Source organism: Thamnophis elegans, unplaced genomic scaffold (genome assembly GCF_009769535.1).
Source record: "Thamnophis elegans isolate rThaEle1 unplaced genomic scaffold, rThaEle1.pri scaffold_256_arrow_ctg1, whole genome shotgun sequence".
Lineage (NCBI taxonomy): Eukaryota > Metazoa > Chordata > Lepidosauria > Squamata > Colubridae > Thamnophis > Thamnophis elegans.
In genome coordinates this window covers 12,768-26,138 of record NW_022473725.1, presented here as the reverse complement: position 1 = coordinate 26,138, position 13,371 = coordinate 12,768, and the positions used below count along the sequence as shown (strand labels likewise).

General features: G+C 44.2%; 1 protein-coding gene across 1 annotated transcript in view; it reads left to right on the top strand.

Moving 5' to 3' along the window:
- LOC116523402 (glycerophosphodiester phosphodiesterase domain-containing protein 5-like) overlaps positions 1-13,371 on the top strand; it is a gene marked incomplete at its 5' end in the record, with an annotated part of 38,592 nt that overhangs the window by 13,817 nt on the left and 11,404 nt on the right. The window contains 6 exon segments of the mRNA XM_032238504.1: positions 666-812; positions 814-834; positions 836-889; positions 3,849-4,006; positions 5,364-5,511; positions 10,184-10,266. Of these exon segments, the coding sequence (XP_032094395.1) occupies positions 666-812; positions 814-834; positions 836-889; positions 3,849-4,006; positions 5,364-5,511; positions 10,184-10,266 (611 nt within the window).

The following is a 13,371-nucleotide window of genomic DNA, read 5'->3' as shown; positions in this document are numbered from 1 at the left end:
AGCAGGGGGTTGGACTAGATGGCCTCCCAGGTCCCTTCTAACGCTATTTACTGGTTCGGGGGATGCAACTGCTTCCATGTGAGTAAAGGTTGCGTTATTTGGGCTTTTGGGGGGGAAAACCTACAAGGTTGGCCCATTTGCGGGACTTAAGGGAGATCTACAGAATTATTCATGATGAGGATAAAACGGACAAGAGGAAGCTTTTTTTTCTTCTTTCAGTTTGACAAATTCTAGAACCAGAAGTCAAGCAATGAAATCGACTGTTGGAAAAATAGGAGAGGCAACAGGAAAAAAAATGTGTTTTTTTTTTCTCATCCAATGTATAATAATTCAACTTTGGAATTCAATGGATTGAGAGGTGGAGCTCGCTAACTAACGTACTTGGCTGTCTCAAAGATGCTTTTCCAAAAAGGCATCTGGAATTAATTTGGGGTTTTTCCCCCCCGCTTTAAAACTCTTCAAGAAGCTTCAGAGAATGAGGAAGTTTCTTGGATGAGCAGGGAAAGTTTTCAAAGGGAAAAAAAAAGAAAGGTCCAGTTGTCTTTTGGGGGGGAAAAATAGCACCTCTGGGAAACCACGGACCTTGATGGTTGAGAATCCCCTTCCGATTTCTCAAAGCAAACCTGCCATCTTCAAAACCCAACGTTGACAATCTCTTCCCACAGAATGACCCCTTCTGGACAGTCAACTCCTTTGCCCCATCGGACTTCGTGAAAGCCGCCAACCAGTCGATCTGCAAACTGACCGAGATGCTGGAGACCATCAAGGACAACGCCACCGTCCTCTTGAACTCCAAGACTTGCCCGAAAAAGGGATCACCCGTATTACACGACTTCGTGTCAATGTCACCCTGGAAACCGTCCTCGCCTCGGGCATCCCTCAGCAGGCTGTGAGTTGCACGGGAGTTTTGTGGGTAGCACTTCGCAATAACAAATGTCACAGATTTATATACGCTTCCCAGCTGTCTCTAAGCGGTTTACAGAGTCAGCCTCTTGCCCCCACAACAATCTGGGTCCTCATTTGACCCACCTCGGAAGGAGGGAAGGCTGAGTCAACCTTGAGCCTGGGAGATTCGAACTCTTGACAGTGGGCAGGAGTTAGCCTGCAATACTCATCTAACCATTGTGCCACCCATGGTTGCTCCTTCCTTCCTTCCTTCGATCCCCCTTCCCCCCGCCCTCTAGCCTTCCTTCCTTCCTTCCTTCCTTCCTTCCTTCCTTCGATCCCCCTTCCCCCGCCCTCTAGCCTTCCTTCCTTCCTTCCTTCCTTCGATCCCCCTTCCCCCGCCCTCTAGCCTTCCTTCCTTTCTTCCTTCCTTTCTTTCTTCCTTCGATTCCCCTTCCCCTGCCCTCTAGCTTTCCTTCCTTCCTTCCTTCCTTCCTTCCTCCTTCAATCTCCTTCCCCTGCCCTCTACCTTCCTTCCTTCCTTCCTTCGATCCCCTTCCCGTCCCTCTAGCTTTCCTTCCTTCCTTCCTTCCTTCCTTCGATCTCCTTCCCCTGCCCTCTAGCTTTCTTTCCTTCCTCCTTCCTTCTTCTTCCTTCCTTTATTTGATCCCTCTTCCCCTCCCTCTAGCTTTCCTTCCTTCCTTCCTTCCTTCCTTCCTCTCTCCTGCCTTCCTTCCTAATAGTACTTAGACTTATATACCGCTTCACAGTGCTTTATACAGCCATCTATAAGCGGTTTACAGAGTCAGCCTCTTGCCCCCAACAATCTGGGTCCTCATTTTGCCCACCTCAGAAGGATGGAAGGATGGGTCAACCTTGAGCCCGTCAGGATCGAACTGCTGCAGTGAGCATTGAGTTAGCTTAGGATACTGAATTCTAACCACCGCAGCTTGACGGGTAGCTGCCAGGCAGACTCTGGGGCTCCTGTATCAGTGCCAGGAAGAATCAAATCCCAAATCCAAAGCAGAAGGTGGTTTATGGGTAGCTAGAACAACTTTGGCTATGATAGACCCAGGATGATGAGAAGGGAACAATTGTAGAACAACGGTGGGAAGATCTGGCTCAGCAAAAGGATTGCACTCTGGCTTCATTTAATGATGGGAATAAATAGAGGTGGTCCTTGACTAACAACCACCAGTGAGCCCCACGCTTCCGTTGCAAAGCAAGGCTTAATAACTTAAGTGAGATTTGCTCGCTTTTACGAGCTTTCTTGCCACAATTCTTAAGCGAATCACTCTAGTTGATAAGTCAGCAACCTAGTTTTAAGTGAATCTGACTTCCCGGTGACTTTGCTCGTCAGAAGTGTACAAAAGGGGGTGGGTCACGTGACCCCGGGACCTGCAACCGTCATAAGGTATGAGTCAGCTAGCCGGTAGCCCGGCGTTGCCCCTGGTATTATTTATAAGGGGAGGGGAAAGGTCTGGAATAAATGTAATTTCTGATGTTGGATTTTCCCCCTTACCAGAGGGAGCACCCTCGTGGAGGACTGTGAAGCCGTTATCACGGCAACCTCCCAGTGCTGTCAGTAGAAGCCATTTTACGGCAGGTACAGTAGAAGCCGCTGAAAGGCACAACAGGCTGTACTTTTACAGAACAGCACCCCGAGGGGTTTTAGGGGTGGTCTTAACCCCCCACAGTATTTCTTTCCAAAGGGTAAGTCATCTGTTTACCAAATTTGGTTGAAAATTGCTCAAGGCGTTCCAGAGTTATGCTGGTACACACACACGGAAACACACACATACCCTAGATGGTCTACCGGAATTTGGATCTCGGTGACCTTGGGGAATGCTACAGCGGTCTTATAAGTGTGGAAAACTCATAATCGCTCTTTTTTTGGGGGGAGGTGCTGTTGTGACTTAGGACAGTCGCTAACGAATGGTCGTAAGTCAGGATGACCTTTACTAACTAGGTTGTCCCGATAAGTTGTGAAAGCGTTCCCCACCTATGTGTTCCAAGGTTCTAGCTAAGGCATCATCACATGTGGAGTTGTTTTGAATCAGGTGAGCTCTTCGCAGCTCTAACTTGGTTCCACCACAAACCGCGGTCGATAAGCGAGCTTGACGAAACCGCGTACCTGACGTCATCACAGCGCGACGAAAAAAGCACGCTGTGAGGCGGTAAAGCTAAAATTAACGCGTAAACCTAAACCTAACCCCCCCAAACCTAACCCTAACCGAACCCTTAACCTAACCTAAACTAACCCTAACCCTAAACCTAACCCTTAACCTAACCCTTAACCTAACGCTAAACTAACGCTAACCCTTAACCTACCCTAACCTAACCCTAACCTAACGCTTAAGGTAACCCAAACCCTTAACCTAACCCTAAACCTAACCCTTAACCTAACCCTAACCCTAACCTAACCCTAAACCTAACCCTTAACCTAACCCTTAACCTAACCCTTAACCTAACGCTAAACCTAACGCTAACCCTTAACCTAACCCTAACGCTTAACGTAACCCTAAACCTAACCCTAAACCTAACCCTAACCTAACCCTTAACCTAACCCTAAACCTAACCCTAAACCTAACCCTTAACCTAACCCTTAACCCTTAACCTAACGCTAAACCTAACGCTAACCCTTAACCTAACCCTAAACCTAACCCTTAACCTAACCCTAACCCTAACCTAACCCTTAACCTAACGCTAAACCTAACGCTAACCCTAAACCTAAACCTAACCCTTACCTTTACGTGAATCGGCTTCCTTTAAAAGCGCTTTTTAAAGCGCCCTTTTTTCTCCGCGGTCGTTGTTGTCGCGCTGCTGATGACGTCAGCGACACGCTTTAATCGGGCGCGCTTTAGTGGACCGCGGTTTTGTCGTGCCACGCTTAACTTCTCCAAAGCATCTCCGTATCCCTTTTGAGGTCCTCAAGCCCTCCTTTCTCCCCTCTGCTCTCCCAGGTAATGTGGTTGCCCAGTCTGGACAGGCCTCTCGTTCAGGAGGTGGCCCCTGGATTCCAGCAGACCTCTGGCCGGAAGACAGACCCTCGGCGGTTGAGAGAGCGAGGTTTCCAGAAGCTCAACCTGAGATACACCCAGGTCACCCGCGAGGATATCAGGTGCGGTTCTCCTCTGGCACCGCTGCCGATCTGGTCCTTCGGCCTACTCTTCAGAGGCAGGGCATGGCGGGCGATGGGGCAGTAATGGAGGGGCCAGTGAACAGAAAAAGAGAAGGGAACTTGCGGGTTATCTAGTCGAACCCCCCGGCCAAGCAGGAGACCCTATTACACCATTTCTGACAGATCTTCTCACTTATGGCCTTGGGGATCCCTCGGAGGTGCCCTTCCCAAGACCTCCCCTCTGGCTCTGCTTGTTTACATGTACGTAGATAGGTCAGGCATTGGTGGTCTCTGATTGTTAAGTGGAGCGGTCCCTGCAGAGGTGGAATTCACCAGTTCTGGAGAACCGGTAGCGGAAATTTTGAGTAGTTCTTAGAACCGGCAAATACCACCTCTGGCTGGCCTATCTATATCTATCTATATCTATCTATCTATCTATCTATCTATCATCTATCTATCTATCTATCTATCTATCCATCCATCCATCCATCCATCCATCCATCCATCCATCCATCCATCCATCCATCATCTATCTGTCTGTCTGTCTGTCTGTCTGTCTGTCTATCTATCTATCTCTATCTATCTATCTATCTATCTATCTATATCTATCTATCTATCTATCTATCTATCTATCTATCTATCTATATCTATCTATCCATCTATCCATCTATCCATCTATCTATCTATCTATATCTATCTATCATCTGTCTACATATATCTATCTATCTATCTATCTATCTATCTATCATCTAATCTATCTATCTATCTATCTATCTATCTATCTATCTCTTTCTATCTATATCTCTATCTCTATATATATATCTATATATCTATCTATCTATCTATCTATCTATCTATCTATCTATCTATCTATCTATCTATCTATCTATATATATATATATATATATATCTATCTATACCAATTGTATATACTATATCTATCTATCTATCTATCTATCTATCTATCTATCTATCTATCTATCTATCTATCTATCTATCTATCTATCTATCTATCTATCTATCTCAGTGGAACAGCTCGCATCCAGAAGTTGTGAATGCCCAACGCTGGAAGTCTTTAAGAAGATGTTGGATAGCCATTTGTCTGAAACGATACAGGGTTTCCTGCCTAGGGAGGGGGTTGGACTAGAAGACCTCCAAGGTCCCTTTTAATACTGCTATTGTATTGATCATCAAAAAACAAGTATAAAAGCCCTGAAGCATGGAGATAGTTGGAAAAAGTAGTGGACAAGCAAACAAGGATAGTGGAAAACCTCAGTTTAAGCCCGCAGGTTCATCGTTCAGGCTGCTTCTTCAAACTCTTCCTTCCTCTCTGTCCCTCCCCTCCGTCCTCAAACAGGGAATATGCCAGCGCAAACCTGAGCATCAATTTGTACACCGTCAACGAGCCGTGGCTGTACTCCGTCCTCTGGTGCATGGGGGTTGAGTCCGTCACCTCCGACAACTTGCAAGTTCTCCTTCGGCTACCTTCCCCCCTTTGGCTGATGGTAAGTGGATTTACCTATGATATATTCAGAATTCAGCCGGAAGGGACCTGGGAGGTCTTCTAGTCCAGCCCCCTGCTCAAGCAGGAGACCCTATGTCATTCCAGACAAGTGGCTGTCCAGTCCCTTCTTGAAAAACCTCCAGTGGTGGAGCACCCACAACTTAATGCAATAACAGAGTTGGAAGGGACCTTAGAGGTCTTCTAGTCCAACCCCCTGCCTAGACTCTGCCACACGCTGGCCCTTCCCTTTTTGTTCCTTATTTACTACTGGTATAGCCTCTGAGAAGATAAGCCTACACTACTAAGTTCATACCCCAAGCTCTGGAAATCATTCTGCACAGAAAGTACATCTTTTTGGGACGGATCATGTGTGCCAAGATAGCAATAGCAATAGCAGTTAGACTTATATACCGCTTCATAGGGCTTTCAGCCCTCTCTAAGCGGTTTACAGAGTCAGCATATGGCCCCCAACAACAATCCGGGTCCTCATTTCACCCACCTCGGAAGGATGGAAGGCTGAGTCAACCTTGAGCCTAGTGGGATTTGAACAGCCGAACTGCAGAACTGCAGTCAACTGAAGTAGCCTGCAGTGCTGCATTTAACCACTGCGCCACCTCGCAGATGTATAGCATCAACGTCACAGTCCTTACTTGCATTCTTGACTACCTTAAGAATGCGCCTTTGTCTCTGCTGGCAGTAGCACCTGGCAGACACCTGACCTCTTTCAAAACCTCCATCTCCTTTCCTAAATTTACATCCCTTACGACTGAATCACCAACCAGAAGGCGACTTCTCTTTTTGCATACCTTGCTCTTCTTGTGCGACCGGTGTGTGATACCTGATCCACACTTTTGCCTTTCCGAAGTAAGTTCTTCGTTTTGGGCCACGCTCCCCTGCTTATTTGAGCCGTCATTATCACAGCTACCTTGACCTGTCTCTTTAGCGTCCCCGTTAAGGTCAGCAAGGGCGCTATATCTGTTACGCTGGGTCACAGCAAAAGCTTTGTGTTTACGGTTCACAGCTCTCGCCCTGCCAGATCCCACGGTTGTCCAGGCTGCTCTTCTCCTGCGGGATCTTTGCGGTAGAGGGGGGCTGTAGAGGGGGCATCTCCGTAGAGTGGAATGGCCGAATTGGGCACCTAATTTCTGCTTGGAGAGCACAGATTAGAGATTCTAGCAGGGACGTGCAGTCACTAGAGGCAGGGGAGGCGTGGCCTCACCAGTCATGAGGAAAAGGAAAGAATTTTAAAGAAGTTTTTAAAAATAATTAAAGCCAAAGTAGTTGCTACCAGATTCACAGTGACTTGGAACGGTGCTTAGTGTTAACTATAGGAGGAGGCCAGAGAAATAGGGGCTTTCCTGTGCATAAGCAATTTTTCGCCTTTTAAGAGTTAAGCAAGGGTTAACAAGCAAAAAATTCCTTATGCAAAGGAGGCACGTGTTCTCTCGCCTCCTGTAGAGGGCATTTTTAGAGCTTTTTAGAGTTCTCCGGGAGCAACTAGCTCAGTCTGACTCAGAGCTCTGGCAGAACCACGTTGCCTTTTCAAACACACACACACAAACACACACACACACACACACACACACCTGTATAAAAGTACATAAGCCCAGCTTCACTGATTACAAGTTTGAAAAGGCAACGTGGCTCTACCTGCAATCAAAGGTTCCGATCGGAAGGCAGCAGGGGAATGGGGGTGGGGGTATGGCAGAGAAGCTGCTTTCAAGCCTTTGGAAAATATATCCAATCCAACTTCTGTGTTTGTGTTTGAGAGTGAGTGAGAGAGGGATCCAAATTCTCTGTGTGCGTGTGTCTGTTTGAGAGAGGGGGGAGGGAGGGAGAGAGGGAGGAGGGGGAGGGGAGAAAAAAAATGGGAAAACTTATTTTGCAAGGGGGAAAAAATGCTGTCGCTTTAAATCGGAACTGAGCATGCCTGGCTGTGGAATTCTGGGAGTTGAAGTCCACAAATCTAAAAAGCTGCCTCACCAGCCATAAAGCTGACCGCACGTCACTGGATTCTAGATAGGTGATCTGTCTATGTAGACTAGTAATTCGTTACAAGGGGGGACAGTATCCAAATTTGAAAAGAGTACTGCCAAACACAGTACTCTTTTCAACAGCTTGCCGCATTTCCGGTGGCAAGCTGTTCCACTGGTTAATTGTCTTCACTGTCAGGAGGTTTCTCCTCAATTCCAGGTTGCTTCTCTCCTTGGTTAATTTCCATCCATCGTTTCTTGTCCTGCCTTCAGGTATTTGGGAAATAAGTTGATTCCCTCTTCTTTGTGGAATTTGTGGCACTTCGATTTCATTTCATTTGTGACTGCTGGCGTTTTTCCAAAATTGCATCAGTCAAAGCAGAGTTCCCAAATCATAAAAACTTAATTTTGGTTCTGAAGCTCAAATAAAGGGTGTCCTTGACTTAATCATTTGCTCAGTGATCATTCGAAGGACTGGAAAAAGAGGCTTATGACTTGTTTTTCCACACTTACGACCATCCCCACACGATCGCGCGATCAAAATCCAGCCACTTGGCAACCGACTCATATTTACGAGTGCAGAATCCGCGATCCCCTTTTGCGACCTTCTGGCAAAGAAAGTCGACCGGGAAGCCAGATTCGCTTAACAACTGCGTTACTAACTTAACAACGGGTTCACTTAACGGCTGTGGCAGCAAAGGTAGTTAAAATGGGGCAAAACTCGCTTAACCAGTGTCTCAGTCAGCCACAGGCATTTTGGACTCCCTTGTTGGTCGTACGTCGAGGACTACCTGTACTTTGGCCACCAAATGAGAAGAGAGGACTCCTGGGAGAGAGAATTTCATGGCTGAATTCAACCAACTTGAGCACAATTTCTGATTTCCAGCAGCTTTAAGAGAACCTTCCCGCTTTACTTATCAATTTATGGGGTTTGGGCGCCCTCTGCTGGCTGTTGAGTGCTCTGAATCCACATCTGGATTTCTGGCAGCCTCCGACTTTCTCCAGAAGTTGTGAAGACTGGATGTTTTTAAGGAAGATTGGACAAACATTAATCTGAAATGGTATAGGGCAGTGTTTCTCAACCTTGGCCACTTGAAGATGTCCGGACTTCAACTCCCAGAATTCCCCAGCCAGCATTTGCTGGCTGGGGAATTCTGGGAGTTGAAGTCCGGACATCTTCAAGTTGCTAAAGGTTGAGAAACACTGGTATAGAGTCTCCTGCCTGAGCAGAGGGTTGGACTAGAAGACCTCCAAGGTCCCTTCCAATTCTGTTATTTTCCAAATGAATAAACTAATAAACCACTAGAACCGGATTAGTTAGGTCAGATATGGGGAATGATGGCCTTTTGATGACTTGTGGACTTCAACTCCCAGAATTCCTGAGCCCAGCTGGCTCAGGAATTCTGGGAGCTGAAATCCATAAGCCATAAAGGAACCATTGTTCCCTACCCCTCTGCTAGGTGGGCAAAATGCTAAACCGTATCTAAACATCTACTTGACTGTGCCACAAGGCAAGTAATTACAGGTAGTCCTTGAGTTACGACCAGAATTGTGTCCAGAGTTCCCATAACAATAAGCAATACAGTTAAGTTCATTTTGATCCATTTTACTAACTTTCACTGGGGATGCTTCAACAGCCGGAAGTGTGAAAATGTTCCCCAAGCCACATTTCTCGGTGCTGTTGTATCTTCAGCTGCTCACTAAATGAATGGTCGTAAGTCAAGGACTGCCTGTGTGAAGGATTGTTTGGAGTTTGTAACTTCCTGATGGAAGCCCGGATGCCACCTTGGAAGTTTGACAGGTGTGATAACCAACACTTTTTGAGAGGTTTGTGTTAGGCGAGCAAGAATTTAATTCAGTAAAATTCAGGAATCTTGAAAAGCTTTAGCTTGCCTGCGAGTGTCTCTCACAGAGATTTATGAGTGTCGATGTCTTTAAGACTTGGCAACTTTAATATGTGTGGACTTCAACTCCCAGAATTCCCCTGCCAGTATGGCTGCCTAGGGAATTTGGGGAGTTGGTCAATACCTGCTGGCTAAGGAATTCTGGGAATTGAAGTTCACAGATGGTGGCAAGAGAATTTTGGAATTGACGTTCACACATATTGACTAGGGAATTCTGGGACTTGAAGTTCACACATGGCAAGAGAATTTTGGAATTGACGTTCACACATATTGGCTAGGGAATTCTGGAGTTGAAGTCCATATATATTGGCTAAGGAATTCTGGGAATTGAAGTTCACACATGTGGCAAGAGAATTTTGGAATCGACGTTCACACATATTGGCTAAGGAATTCTGGGAACTGAAATTCACACGTGGCAAGAGAATTTTGGAATTGAAGTTCACACATATTTACTAGGGAATTCTGGGAGTTGAAGTCCACACATGGCAAGAGAATTTTGGAATTGACGTTCACACATATGACTAGGGAATTCTGGGAATTGAAGTCCACATATATTGGCTAAGGAATTCTGGGAATTGAAGTTCACACATGGTGGCAAGAGAATTTTGGAATTGACGTTCACATATTGGCTAGGGAATTCTGGGAGTTGAAGTCCACATATCTTAAACAGAAAAGACCTGGGTATTAATGGTTAAACCTGAACAATCTTTCAAGTCACATTCCCCATGTTTAGGCGTTTGTTTTTTTTAGAAAACCAACTTTTAATTTTTGCTCATTTTTTTTACTTGTTTTTCAGCCTCCAGGTGAATACCGTCTAATCTGGATAACGGCGGACCTTATTTCCTTTGTCATAATTGTAGGAATTTTTGTCTTCCAGAAGTAAGTAACACCTACTGATGACTTTATAATGTTAGGATTCTACCCAGTGACATTTGGAGCCGCTTTGAGGGGTAGTAGGAAAATTCTTCCTCCCCTGTTTCAGGCCAGGAATAGAAATAGAGGCCAAACTTCATCTCAACTGGTCAGTTCACAGCCACGCAAAGATCTAGCATTTGCAGGGGATAAATAAATTGTAGGTAAAGGTTCCCCTCGCACATCTGTGCTAGTCGTTCCCGACTCTAGGGGGCACTGCTTATCTCCCTTTCAAAGCCAAAGAGCCAGCGCTGTCCGACCACGTCTCCGTGGTCATGTGGCCGGCATGACTCAACGCCGAAGGCGCATGGAACGCTGTTCCCTTCCCACCAAAGGCGGTTCCTATTTTTCTACTTGCCTTTTTACCTACTTTCGAACGGCTAGGTTGGCAGAAGCTGGGAGAAGTCACGGGAGGCTCCCTCCGTTACGCGGCGCTAGGGATTCGAACCGCCGAACTGCTGATCTTTCTGATCGACAAGCCGCGTCTTAGCCTCTGAGCCACCGGGTCATCCCTCTAATTTACCTTTAAATAAATTGTAGAGGATGACAAATTGTGGGGGCCTTGGTAATAACTCTGCGAGATTTTCTCGCAGACGTTTCATCACCCAACTAGGTGACGGGATCAGCCTAGAAGGGAGCAGGGTTTGCTTTCTGTTTATATCCAAGTGGCTTGCCCTGTCAGGGTTGGTGGGAGTATTCTTGTTCCTAGTTATGGCGCTTCTTGATGGTCCCTCATATAAGTCTTTCCTGTATAAACAGAGAACACACCCTACCCACTTTTAACATTGATGATGTTACCTAGTTAGGTAATGAGACGTCTGCAAGGAAACAGCCAAACTTAGAAAGTACCAAGGACCCCCACAATTTAACCCTGAGCTGCAAATATTATTTTCCAGGGAGAAATTCTTTTCTGTCCTGCTTCCATATGCCTTGAGGTGGCACTTCCTCCTTTTCCTCAAGCTTCCGAAAACTAAGCTTAAAGTTCTCCTAATTTCTAACCTTCAGTGTACAAAAACAAAACTTTAAAAAAGAAACATGCAACTTGGAGGAAAGAAGCTGAAAAGAGAGGAGAGGGGGAAAAACTCACAAGTTTTTTAAAGAGAGGACACGGCAAATGCCTGGAAAAGCAAAATAAATCCGTTGGTTTAACGTTGGTCAGATTTGGGGGTAAATAAAATATCAGTAAACTCCTGAACTTTGGGAGGGAAATTCTCATGCCTTTTTAAAAGTACTTTGTCAAGAGATTCATCATGGGTGGCTGGGGAATTCTGGGAGTTGAAGTCCACCCACCTTAAAGTTGCCAAGGTTGAAAAAAACACATTTAGTTGCATAGCCCAAGCCTGGTTTTTATTTAATTAAGAGGGATGGATACAGAAGGAAAGATATTCCCGATTGTTTTGTTTTCAAACAAACTTAAAATAACAAGTGTCCCCATCTTGCAGGATTCCGGGGAATAATATCAAAATTCCGAAGCACATGATTTTGGTTGCCCTCTTGGACTTTAATGAATCAAATGTATTTATTTATTCATTGCAAATGGCCCTTGACTCTGGACGGTTTACAAATGGTTAAAAGTTTTAAAAATCGAGGGGACCACAGCAAAATACTCATTAATAGAGAATATTTGTAAAATACTCTCTAGTAGAGAATATTTGTAAAATACTTTTTAGTAGAAAATATTTGTAAAATACTCTTTAGAGTAGATATTTGTAAAATATTCTTTAGTAGATAATATTTGTAAAATACTCTTTAGTAGATAAATTTGTAAAATACTCTTTAGTAGATAATATTTGTAAAATACTCTTTAGTAGATAATATTTGTAAAATACTTTTTACTAGAGGATATTTGTAAAATACTCTTTAGTAGATAATATTTGTAAAATACTCTAGTAGTTAATATTTGTAAATACTCTTTAGTAGATAATATTTGTAAAATACTCTTTAGTAGATATTTGTAAAATACTCTTTAGTAGAGGATATTTGTAAAATACTCTTTAGTAGATAATATTTGTAAAATATTCTTTAGTAGATATATTTGTAAAATACTTTTTAGTAGAGACTATTTATAAAATACTCTTTAGTAGAATATTTGTAAAATACTCTTTAGTAGATAATATTTGTAAAATACTCTTTAGTAGATAATATTTGTAAAATACTTTTTAGTAGATAATATTTGTAAATATTCTTTAGTAGATAATATTTGTAAAATACTTTTTAGTAGAGACTATTTATAAAATACTATTTAGTAGATAATATTTGTAAAATACTCTAGAGAATATGTGTAAAGTGCTCTTTAGTAGAGAATATGGTAAAATATTCTTTAGTAGAGAATATCTGTATAATACTCTTTAGTAGAGAATATGTGTAAAATACTCCTTAGTAGGGAATACTTGTAGCTCAGGGTTGAACTGTGGGGTCCTTGGTGGTTTCTTGCAGACGTTTCATAAGCCGACTAGGGAACATCATCAGTGCTAGAAGAGGGCAGAGTTCGCTTTCTGCCACCAAGCCACTTGTCTATAAACAGAACGAACTCTTATTTTTTTTCCTTCTGGCACTGATGATGTTACCTAGTTGGGCCAGGAAAGGTCTGCAAGAAACGACCAAGCTCAGAGGGCACCAAGGGAATCACCCAAAAAAATCTTCATTTACGGATCTTTATTCCTGGCAGAAATAGCCAGTCCCAATAGGAAGAAAGAGAAGGGGGGGGGAAGGAGTTTTTAATCACCCTCTCCAAAGTCCTGGGGTGTCTTTAGGGCCCTTGACAATGCCAATAAGGGGTGGATGGGCGTGGGAATTTCTGAGTTATTTTTCTTATTGCTCTGACATTTCTCTGCATGTTCCCTCTTTCTTCTTCCTCCTCTTTCTGCTGCTGCATTTCGGCATCTTTACAGCTATCACTTAATCAGGTAATTGTTGGGTCCTCCTCCTCCTCCTCCTCCTCCTCCGTCCCTCATTTCACCTACATCTCTCGTTTCGTTTTTTCCTACCCACCTCCGTAACAGTCCTGTTGCGGGGAAATCGGTGAGGGGAAGCCAAGTCAGCATGGCAGTCCTTGAGAGAAATGAAATATGT